Source organism: Culex pipiens, chromosome 1 (assembly GCF_016801865.2).
Source record: "Culex pipiens pallens isolate TS chromosome 1, TS_CPP_V2, whole genome shotgun sequence".
NCBI lineage: Eukaryota > Metazoa > Arthropoda > Insecta > Diptera > Culicidae > Culex > Culex pipiens.
This window is the reverse complement of record NC_068937.1, coordinates 100,733,421-100,745,911: the sequence shown is the minus strand read 5'-3', so window position 1 is coordinate 100,745,911 and position 12,491 is coordinate 100,733,421. Positions and strand designations below refer to the sequence as shown.

General features: G+C 36.2%; 1 protein-coding gene across 1 annotated transcript in view; it reads left to right on the top strand.

The window, feature by feature from the left end:
* The window catches only part of LOC120429624 (elongation of very long chain fatty acids protein AAEL008004), a 95,376-nt gene that overhangs the window by 40,788 nt on the left and 42,097 nt on the right, over window positions 1–12,491 (top strand). The window contains exons 3-4 of the mRNA XM_039594654.2: window positions 3,514–3,622; window positions 10,407–10,597. Of these exons, the coding sequence (XP_039450588.1) occupies window positions 3,562–3,622; window positions 10,407–10,597 (252 nt within the window). The 5' untranslated portion in view covers window positions 3,514–3,561. The remainder of the gene's footprint in view (window positions 1–3,513; window positions 3,623–10,406; window positions 10,598–12,491) is intronic.

Here is a 12,491-nt window from a genome sequence, read left to right as displayed (position 1 = left end):
TTCTCTCTTTTCAAGGTTAACATTTTTGTTTACGAAACATTGATTCGCTGCCAATATATCAGCAATCATAAATAATTGTTCTAGCAAAATTCAAGTGCTGCATTTTCGTCTTTTTTGCAGATCTTTAGAATAACGCAAAAAAAAATCTGATTTTTATTTTAGATTTATATGAAACCTTTGTCCATCGACTCCTTATGTCCAGATATAAAGCCATTTTGAATTACTAGTTACTCCATACAAGTCTCCAAAAGGGTGTTCAGAATATGAGAATTACACTAGCTGAATATTGTTCTTTGAGCTATTTTAGGACTTTGGGCAAAATATGAGCAAATCGAATCGAGGTGAAGTTTGCATGGGAAAAATCGAAAAAATGGATAAAATATTCTCAAAAATGAGATTCTCATTGAAAATTTTAATTGATTTTTTTTAAAATTATGCTGAATTTCGGTCAGCTAAATTATGATTCAGATTTTTTAATTTTACTGAAATTTCAGAAATTGATTTTCCTAAAATATCTCTAAAACGAAGCAAATCCTAAAAGTAGCACCAGCAAAATAAATGTTATACTAATTCTGTTTATTTTCATAAATTTCAGCAAAAAGAATTTTTGCATTCAAACAAAGTTCAGGCAAATTTCATTTGAAGCATTTTTTACATTTATTGATAATTCCAGAAAATTATGATTGTATTTGTAACCAATTGACGAAAAAACTTTATTTTAAGGCCAATTATTTTTCATAGTTTTTGTCCCTCGGCTCTGGTCGAGGTCGAGGGGAGAGGGGCGAAAAAAAAAAATTTAAATAACAATCCAACTATGACATTTCCATGGAAAAAGTGTTTTAAAATGCATTTTACACTAGTTCAATTGTTTTGCAATCATTAGTTTCAAAAAATGTAACATTTGACGAAAACAAATATTTTAGCGAAAAAAAGCTTTTGCGATAATAAACATCGAAAATTTTCAAAAATTCCAAATATTTTTAAATCAACCCAAATATGCTAAAAATGATTCTAAATGCAGGGGAATGTATTTTAAATTGATTTCAGCTGATTGCACTTAAATCTCCATTGAAATTTTGAAGTTTTTTGCAAAAGTATTTTTTTGCCCCCTGATTTTTCAGGCCAACTTTGAAGGGGGGGAGAGACAAAAACTTTAAAAGAATTTGTACCAGCCTTATATGTTTACAGTGATTTTTTAAATATTTTCTTTAATCATTTTTGGAAAGAAATGTGTTTAAAAGTCTGTTAGGTAAAAAAAATGTTTTTTTTTTAAATTAAGGCCTCAAAGGTTTAAGCTATATTTGTTAACTAAAAATATATTTTTACAATTAAAAGTGAGCAAAAGCCCTTTTTCATTACATCTATCATTATACCATCATCATTCATCAAAACAACTAATATCGGCTAAATTAACATTTTCCATCGGTGGAAGGGGCTCCATTACAGGCAAAAATAACTCAATTTTCCTGCATAAAAGCAATTAATTGATGAAAAAATATTCAGAATTGTTTAAAACAGATTTCATGGTTCTGCACAAAGGGTTATGAAATAGTGCTTAAAATAGTGAAAAATGCTCGTCGGCTCTACTAATTAGTGTTCACTAATGGTTAAAATACCCTTATAAATCGTTAAAATATCGATTTTGTTTTGGGCGGGAAGGAGGTAAAAACAAGTTTTCGATATTTATCTTTAAGTGATAAAAAGTGATATTATAAAATCTGGTTTTTATGCCGCATCTATTTTATTTTTTATTTTTTTGAAAAAATCCTAATCAAAACCTGAAACTTTGCCGAAGTCACCTAATTGATAATAAAAATCCCTTCTCAAAATGTTATGAAAAAAACTAATGATGCGAAATTGCTTTTTTTGTATAGGGAAAGCAAAGTTTCATCCGAATAAAAAAATACTAAATTTCTAAAAAGACAAATAGAATGATTAATCTTTTACATCTGCAAACGAGAACGCAGGGCAACCACGATCAAAGTAGGCCTTACTTCGCAGAGAGTACCGGTGAGACTCAACTTTTAGAAAAGACCAAAAATTGTTGAAAATTATACTTCGACTCCGGATTCTCAGGCATTGTCGACAGTGCTTTCGAAACATGCCTCTCAAGATTTACACAACTCGATATTTTTAAAGTAAACGCTTCAGTTTCATCAAGGTATGATAGATTTAGACTCCGCGAACACACTCCAATTGACAGAATCGAATTTTATTGAATTTTCAGCGAAGAAACAATATTTCAAATTCCCCATGCTCTGAAAAGATTAGGCTCTACTGACTCCAACAACAATTTCCACTGAAATATGTTGAACATTAGCCTATTCTGACAACTCTGACTCCGATTTCAAATGTTGAGGCTTGGTAAACAACGATTTCGAGTGTATTCGATTGTAAATTGTATTAAGGCTCTGAAAGGCATCATTCCCGATCGACCATTTGTCGGCCATATTTGTTTTAGAAAAACATTCAAATCTTGATCCAGAATGTATCAATCAAAAATGGTTTAATTTGTGTTGTTTGTAGAAGCATTTTAGATCTAGTGATTATCATTTCAAAAACGAAAGACTCCATCTACGACTACTTCTCCCCTAACATTCCCTTATGACACCGCATCGCGCGTCGACACACCCATCATTACGACGATCGTTCAACGGCGTTTCGCAGCCAGCCTCCACCAGGGGGGATCCGTCGTGGCATGTCCGGACGGAACGGTACTACACACAACGCGGAACCTGCGGCTCTTGCCAGGCCGCTATCATCTCTTCACCACTACCACCTTACGCTTACACGCAGCCACCTTCCACGCTGAGTTGGTTGGTCGGTTGATCATGACCTATAAAACGGCGCGATCGCGTGGTTTGGTCCGGTGGTAGTGGTGAAGACCTGCGACGGTCGCCTTGGTGTTGGTAATCGGCGAAAGTTCGTCTTCGTTAGGGTCTCTACGGCGAGCGTGTTTTGCTTCGGAAGATCGCGAAGACGCGCGACCGTGACACAGTGCCCCTTTGGTGGCGATCTCCCCGCTGTCAAATCTCGGACAGTCTTACGAAATGCGTTTGGCCTTGGAAGGTCGTAGATACCGATGGAACGGTAACCTTGAAGGCCACATCTAGCGGCGTTGAACCTCGCAAGCGGACGCGGAGGTAGAGATTAGTGGTGGGGAGTTGGTTGATGCGGAAACGACTGACCATACTACCTTCGGGGTATTTTTTATGAATGGGTTTCGAGGCGACTATTAGACACACTGCCCCAGCATTTGCTTGATGGTCAGCTGGTGGGGATCGCGTGAAGACTTGCGGGCAAGATCATTATCAGCTGCTGCTGTGTTAAGGGTGGTAGTGATATGTTCGATGATTGATGGCTTGTAACTTTTGAGGTTATGAATAATAAGGTGGTGGCGAGCCCGTGTTTGGAGGTGTTGACCTCCTGGAGGGTTGATTGGGCTTGATTTTTCGAGGTGTGATCGACCGTGACTAATTGTAGGTTTTTTTCTCCTTTTGTTTCTTTTTACAGATTACGTGTAAACTTGCAGGGGCATAGAGGCACCACAAACCCGGCAGGATGGCGTTCATATTCTCAGAAATGTACGACTGGTACAGAGATCTGATGGACAATAAAAGTGGTAAGTGGAGCAAATTACGCTGCGATGATGAAGTTAGTTCTAAATTAATCCTTTATAGTCATATTTTAAAGAACGACATAGAAAAATGATTGCGAAGGACCGGAACAAAATTATGGTCTAGATTGTGATACTGTGATATGAAACACTCTTAAAAAGTTTCTCTAAAAATCAAGAAGAAAAAAAAAACTTTCATAAAAAGGCGTATTTAAGGCTAAATTAAGTCGAAATGGATTTTCCGAAAAATCCGAAAAACTCTTCGGAAGAGTTGATGCAAATGTAAAAGAGCAACTTTTGGTTTGGTTAAAAATTAGGGTGGTTTACGATTAGGGTGTTTCAGAACATCCAACATATCAGTAATATTTTTGGGATTACTTTTTCTTTTCTTGAAAGTTTCTGGATTTGCCAATCCAAGCAACTTTGTCGATGACATTCAAATTTGGTCTCGCAATCAACGCCTTCTACAAACAACGACTAATTTTATCAAACACAGCAAATAATGTAGTAATCCAGCTGCGTGTAAAAGGCCTGGGTGTAAAATAAATTTTGCATTATTTTATGAAATTCTATGTAATATTACACCCTGAAATGTGTAGCCCATCAGTATGGGAAACCTACTTGACCGAAATGCCAATGCTCATGTGTTTACAAAAATTGTACATGCAGTGTGTAATATTAAGTGTCTTTCTTGACGAAGGTGATGTGCATGCTTTTGCATGCGATTTTACCATCGGATTTTTTGCTGTGAAAGCATCAGAGCAAACAAAAAAAAAAAACAGTTTTTTGAACGTAGATCAGTTTAGGGGTAAATTTTAGAGACAAGTTATGCTCTGTGTACTTTTAGAGCAAAACATCATTTTCATTTTCTTAAAATTGATTTTGGACTTTCTGGTAAAAAAAAATACAGCCATTTAACAAGTTTACAAAAAAAAATCGTGATAATATTAAATCTGGGAAACGGTACATCCTTTATGTCAAAAAAAAGTGTGTAATTTTACCTCTGAAAATGTGTAATTTACCCTTTTTCTGGTGTAATGTAAATTTTTCAGTATAAAATGAGGTAAAATCACATCATAAATGAGATAATATTCAACTTTCCAAAATTACACCCACGAAATTTACACATATTTTAAATGTGTTCTTTGCATTCCAAAAGAAAGATTTCGCACTTAAAAACAATAGATAATTTCAGTGGTGTTAGTTTACATCAAAATCTGAGTAAAATTTCATCAGCAGAATTGAAATTTTCGTTTTTTCGATGTATTTATTTTTTTACATGTCAATTTATGTAAAATTACTTGAAAACATGTTTTGTTTTATTTTGGCGTTGAGATTGATTAACACATTTTTTTTTGTTTTATTTTGTGGTTTTGAGCTAAAAGATGACCATAAAATGCTCCAAAATTGTCTGGGAATATATAATTAAATATGGTGGCGTTTATGTTAAAAAATCATTGCTTCTATTTTGAATTATTTGCGAAAATTAAATAAGTTAAAAACATATTTTTATTGAGAATCGATTAAAATGTAAAGAATAATTCTTAAAACCTTCGAAAAAATACTCGAACATTTTCAAAATCTATAGGGGTAATTCTCCTCCAACTCACACAGCAGTTGATCCGATCCCTTTTCGATTTGCGTGAAACTTGGTGTCAAGGGGTAATTTTTGTGCCTGATCACTGATATTTCTAACAAAAAAAAATACAACGCTAGTTCCAAAGATTTTGCCTTTTTTGGTTACTCGACTGTAATTTTTTTGGGACATGTAATTTTAAGGGAAATGTAATGTACTTTTCGAATCTGTAATAACCCAGAAAGTTGCAGATCAGACAAAATGCGCAATTTCAAAACATTATTTTCGTAAAATCGTGATAACTCGCAAGTAAACCCCTTATGTTCTTATATCATTTTTTTAACAGTCTGCTCTACAACTTTGTGGGACATTGTTACATTCTAATGAATAACCATGCAAAGTTACAAAACACACGAAATTTTTAAATGAAAAATTGTGTTCTAGATGAAAAAAAATTCCTATAAAATGATGTTTCCAAAAAATAACAGTTAAGTAACTAAAAATGGCAGATTTTTTGGAACTATTACTATTATTATTGTTTTAAGTTTTTCTTGTTTTGTTTTTAAGAGGCAGTATTTGTAAATATTGTTCGGTTTGTTCTAGAGGTCGTATCGAGGTGCTCCGATTTGGATGAAACTTTCAGCGTTTGATTGTCTATACATGAGATGAACTCATGCCAAATATGAGCCCTCTACTACAAAGGGAAGTGGGGTAAAACGGGCTTAGAAATTTGAGGTCGAAAAAGCATAAAAAATCTTAAAATTGCTCGCATTTCCGTAAAACTTCATCAAATCCAACTCTCTTAGATGCTTTCGAAAGGTCTTTTGAAGCACTTCAAAATATGTCGTAGAAATCCAGGATTGGTTTGACTTTTTTTCTTAGCTTTTGCAAATTACTGTCAAAAATGGATTTTTTTAAAACCTTAATATCTTTTTGCAACAGCCTCCAACACCCATACTCCCGTAGGTCGAAAGATAGGTAATTTCATGGACTATAAGCCTACGGTAATAACTTTTTGGCCAATTACAGTTTTTCTCATAGTTTTTCGATTTTTCTAGAACAAACATTTTACAACGTTAGTTTTTGCCCTGTAGGCCAAAAAGACGGCACTTTTTGGTCTCAATTTTGTCATATTCGGAATCCTCGGACAATTTCACGTATGTTAGAAGTATTGGAGTTGTAATTTTGTTGTAATAATTAAATAAAATATTTTTGAAAAAAGAAATGGATCTCATTTACCCTGTGATCAATACGTCAAATGCTGTATCAAGTAGGCGAAACCCTGTTTTACCCTTTATCCAACAAATTGTTAAAAAATATTTTAATTCATTCTAAATGGCAATTTTTCCAATCAAGTTTACAGCTCCAATACTTCTACCTTACGTGAAATTGTCTGAGGATTCCGAATATGACAAAATTGAGACCAAAAAATGCCGTCTTCTTGGCCTACGGGCAAAAACTAACGTTGTAAAATGTTTGTTCTAGAAAAATCGAAAAACTATGAGAAAAACAGTAATTGGCCAAAAATTTATTACCGTAGGCTTATAGTCCATGAAATTTCGACCCATGAAAAGACCTTTCGAATGCATCTAAGAGAGTTGAAATTGATTAAGTTTTACGGAAATGCGAGCAATTTTAGGATTTTTTTATGTTTTTTCGACCTCAAACTTCAAAGCCCGTTTTACCCCACTTCCCTTTGTCGTAGAGGGCTCATATTTGGCATGAGTTCATCTCATGTATAGACAATTAAACGCTGAAAGTTTCATCCAAATCGATACGACCTGTTACACATTGGTGAAAACTCGCTCTTAATTTTAATTTGCATTTATCAGCAATTCCCCACGAAAACAGCACGGAAAAAAACAAAAGTGCTCAAATCGGGCTCAATTTTTTTCTGGGGGTTCCCTGGCCGAAATAGTTAGACCCGTATTTTTTTGTTTGGCCATTAGGGTGACCTACGCCGTGTTAGGGTGGTCGGAAAAATGGCAATTTTCGTCGATTTTTGCAAAAACCACTTTTTTCAAAAAATTATATCTCCGCGTCATTTTATCCGATTTTAGCTGTCTTGGGTACCAAAATTTTCGTAATTAAAAGACGCAACTTTTGGTACCCAAACATCTATAGGTCATCGCTGAAATTTTAAGGTAAAGGCAGTTTTAGTGAAAAAAGTATATTTTTTCCGATTTCGTAATTTTCCGGTTTTTGCGCGCGGCGCGTCGGAAAACACGGATTTTATTTTCAAAAAATCATGTCTCGGAATCCTGTCAATGAACTCCTCCCATTTTTTAGTATGTTATGTAAAAATGTCCGGGGAATCCGATAAAAATATTTCCAGACATAGGCTCTTTGGTCCAGACACCGTCAAAACGGCATTTTAATGTTTCATACGCCCTTTTCATATGTTAGGCTAGATTTTTGAAACTTCTTATTATTATTTTTTGAAAGACCAAGGAAGCGTTCTTTTATTACGTAACGCAGTTAGGGGGGGAGGGGGTGTCGGCGTCTGTTACGAAATGTTACGAAAATTGGGGGAGGGGGGGTGTGCTGAAAAATTCTGTTACGTAACGCAAAATTTTCATACAAGAATTCATAAAAATAGCAAAAAGTAGGGGGGTAGGGGGGGTCGCTCATCTGTTACGATTTGTTACGAAGGGGGGGGGGAGGGGGGTCAAAAATCCCAAATTTTGCGTTACGTAATAAAAGAACGCTCCCCAACTTATCACCTTTCTTTTGCGTCTAAGACAGCTAAAATCGGATGAAATGACGTGGAGATATGATTTTTTGAAAAAAGTGTTTTTTGCGAAAATCGACGAAAATGGCCATTTTTCAGACCACCCTAACACGGCGTAGGTCACCCTAATGGCCAAACAAAAAAATACGGGTCTAATTATTTCGGTCAGGGAACCCCCAGAAAAAAAATTGAGCCCGATCCGAGCACTTTTGTTTTTTTTCATGCTGTTTTCGTGGGGAATTGCTGTTATCTTGTTTAGTTTATCTTTGTTTTTCGTAGTATATGGCCTATTCTGTCACCTCCTATCATTACATTTTGCCTTTTTATTTTTTCATGTTTTTACAGTAACTTTTTCTATTTTTTGCTTGTTTTTCACAATTTGTGCTATAGAATGGCATAATCATTTGAATTGTAAAAAAATGCGTAGAGGTATAGTCTGGGACACTACAAAAATTACTGCGTACTTCTTTTTACTTAAAATATAGAAAATGTTAGTGAAAAACACAGCCAAAGTTGACCCCTAAAAAAATTGGTTGTAGATTGATTTTTGGTGATTTTTGAGATCGAAGCCCGTCTAGGCGGGGTTGGGTTGTAGAGGGTTAAAAAGCAGAAAACTGCAAAAGTGATGCCAATAGGTCGAATGGCTTAGTGTGATGATAATGGGTATACTTCCCTTATAAAGCTTCAGTAAGACCAAAAATGTAATATTATAACTACATATATACCAAATTTATCCCAAGATTTTGGCCGACACGACACGGATGCTACAATGTAAAAAATAATGTAAATTTGGAATCTGTAATTTTTGAAGGTTGAATATTACCTCTTTTATGATGTAATTTTACCTCAATTTAGACTGAAAAAGTGACATTACACCAGAACAGTGGTAAAATTACACATTTTCAGAGGTGAAATTACACCTTTTTTCTGACATAAAAGATGTACCCCTTCCCAGATGTAATATTACCATGATTTTTTTTCTGTGTAGGATAAATTGCAATAGAGTTATCTACGTGCGTATGTATTGCGTGTACGTACACGAAAATAATGTGAGGTTAAATTTTGTCAGCCAGCAAAATAAAATGGTGCGCTAGTGTGCGTACGCGAAACGTCATAAAGCTCTATGGAATCGAAAATGTGTTCTAAAGTGACAGTTCTGGAAAAAATAAAAATGACGGCCTAAATTCCATTTTAAATTTAAAATGCAAGGGCCACCGACTGTTGCGTCCTATCATGCTTATATTTGAATTGTTTCTGTCCTGTGATGAAAGGCGAAATAGTAGTTTATGCAACAAGTTGCAAAAAGAGGATTTTTTCAGCACGAGTCGTACATTTATCCAACGAGGTTCACCGAGTTGGATAAATACGAAGAGTGCTGAAAAAATCAAGCTTTGCAACGAGTTCCATACAACATTTTTTGCAATTCCGAAAAACACCCATTGAGTGAAATTTTATGTCAAATTTTCATGTATTTTGTCAATAAATCGTTTGAATCAAAAAAATGTTGAAAAGTGTTACTTTTCGAAACAAGTGCTGAAAAGTTCAACTTTTCAGCACCCATTTCAGTGCTGAAAAGTAGAACTTTTTAGCATTTATTTTGAAAAGTGTTGCTATTCGATTCTGTTATTTTTTGTACAGAAAAGTAGGCTACTTCGTCGTTCAAGAATGACAGGAAAAGTAAGTAGTTTCACGACGGAATTGCAAAAATTCAAATTTTAACCACCCAGTAAGCAATCATATTAAGCCATTGGATTCTAGATATACCCAGATACTTTTGATTAACTTTTTTGTTTCATCACGATGCTGACGTTGATTAAATTATACAGGCAAAACCTTAATAATCGCTGCATAACTATTTGAAATTTTGTTTGTCATGGTCAAATGCATTTTTTATTGATTCAATTGCATTGTTAGTGACTTGGAATTTACGTCAGGAGCAAATTACCCTCCCAGTTGCAGTAATTCCGATGATCATCTTAAATCCTTGTTAACCGCGCAAAAACGCAACATTTTTTGGGGTACTCAAAAAAAAACTTTCCTCCCTCACGCACGTCATCGTGACAAGTCAGTTTCCTTTCCGGTTGCGGCGCCGTCTGTCTCTGTCTGTCCGGCAGACATTTGGCCCACACGTCGTCGTTTCGCTAATTTGGACCTTTGGAAAGCAACAACTAGAGGGAAAAAAGTGCACCCAAATCGAGCACTGAGGGTTTGCATTTGCATACTAAAGTGTTTAGGGCACTCCAAAATATTAAAGGGTTGGAATGCGGGGCAAACTTTTGAAAAGCGTTCAATTAAAAACATTATTTTTGAATAATTTTTCCACTGTGAAAAGTTAAATCCGAATTTATGAGATAATTAAAGAGGAAATCAGGTTACCTTAATCCACTTTACCCCTCATTAGTGACCGTGAACTTGCCCTTCCCCATTAGCAACAACTGTGACTAATTAATCTCCCCTTCTCTCTCTCTCTCCCTCAATTTCAGATCCCCGAGTGGCAGACTGGCCGATGATGTCCTCGCCCGTGCCCACACTAGCGCTGTGCATATTCTACGCTTACTTTAGCAAATCGCTCGCACCAAAGCTGATGGAGAAGCGAAAACCGATGGACCTTAGGAACTTTCTCGTCGTTTACAACCTGTTCCAAACTATCTTTAGTACGTGGATATTTTATGAGGTGAGTTTGCGTTTGTTTTGCTATGTAATCGATCGAAACTTAAAAATTATTTATTAGGCCTCGTAGATCAAGCTGTACATATAAAAAACGACTCAGAATCATAAATTAAACATTTTTTAGCGTGAACTAAACTGAACGATTTTTTTTAAACATTTTTAGAAGGATTCCAAAAGATATTTCAAATGTGGATAAGAGAACTTGACATTACTCTCAGTCGACACTGTCGTGCCATCTTGTCGCACGTCGCTTTTTGACGTTCCGAGAAACACGCTCTGTAATGTTTGACCTTGGATAAACAAAAACTAGAGCACGCAATGTAAACAATAACAAACAAGTTTTGTTTGGTTGACCATTCTATGCATTGTGCCGAAGCTTGGTTGAATTTGCTTGCCGAGATCCCGAGTTATGATTACAAATGTTTACGGTAGTCGGGCTTGTACGTGTGTCAAACGGGTGCTGGCCTGAAATCCCTTTGGCCAGTTGTCGCGTTTACAGCCATTTTCAGGGTGCGTCAAGATAGCACGACAAGATTGAAACTTCTTTCATATGAAAAGTGATAACAATGTACGAAGGTTTTTCATTTTTGATTGAATATCTCAGGATTGAAATCGAATTTTGGGCGTTCGTTCAAAATTGCGTTCCTTACTGAATTTGGCCCAAAATGCACGTGCGACAAGATAGCACAACAACGACGACTTGTTAATCACCCCTATTTGCAAACCCCCTAATCGATTGCCCCCTTCGCTAACCAGGCAGCTCTTTGTAACGAGCCAATCAAATTAAACGGCTTCAACCTGGCCGCACTCCGTCGCCACCTACCACGACAAATTGCGTGACAGCTTCACTGACTTTTTGCTATTGTTGTGCGACTCTTTCTCCATGCGTTTTTTTCTGCGGTGTTTTGTTTTGCTTGGCTGCAACTGACACGCGATGATTGAACGGCCGACGATCGTTTTAGTCGAAAGTGAGGTTAGGTTATAGGCGATCGCACGCCGCCTACTTTGTGGCCATTTGTCAACCTGTGAACATATTGGTGTCGTTAGTGTCGAGCAAATCGCCCACCGCTTAGTAGTTTGTTGATATCGCCCTGTGTTTGGAGCTTAATGAGTGCGCTAAACGGGGTGCAATTTTGATCGGATGATCGTTTTTTTTTTTGCGGAACTATGTTTAAACTGCATTGAAATCTTTTGAACTTTTACAGTAAAAATCTGACAAATTGAGAAGACGATACCTTTTGGGAAAGACTCGTTCATTAAAATTGAACCTCAGATTTGGTGTGAATTCCTTTTAATTTTCATGACATTCTGAGATTCTGAGCCGGGACACGTGCCGATCCGTCAAACGTTTCAGCAGGTACCCTTGACAACAACAACACTTCTAGTTGCGCACTTGCCTCATGACTGTGCCCACTAGATAAAATCTCACCTCCGCCATATTTGTTGGTAACAACGCCGCTTGGTTTTGTGTAAGCTTTAACGGCCAATTTGCGCCAATTATCTGGTGTGGATAAATTGGCAGATCAGCACCTGAGATTAGTCGCGCCTACTGGTAGTAGCTGCGGCTAGCGCTGCAACTAACGGCAACAGCGTCACAATTGAATTGTGATGTTCAAAATGTGCACGCTAAGTGTTGAAAATCAATTTTGTAAATACAAACTCAGATCGTTTCTAAATTTATGGAAAAGTATTCTGGTTTTGGAGATTGGAGTTGGACATTCAAAGTGCCAGAGTCAAAACCGTTATGGTAAAGTACTCTTAATTTGGACATAAGAACAAAATGTTCTGATGTTGGACATAAGGGCTGAAAATCCTTGGATTTGGACATTAGGGTAAATTACCCTGCTGTTAGACATAGACATGTTGGATTTGACAATACAAAAATACAAAAATACAAA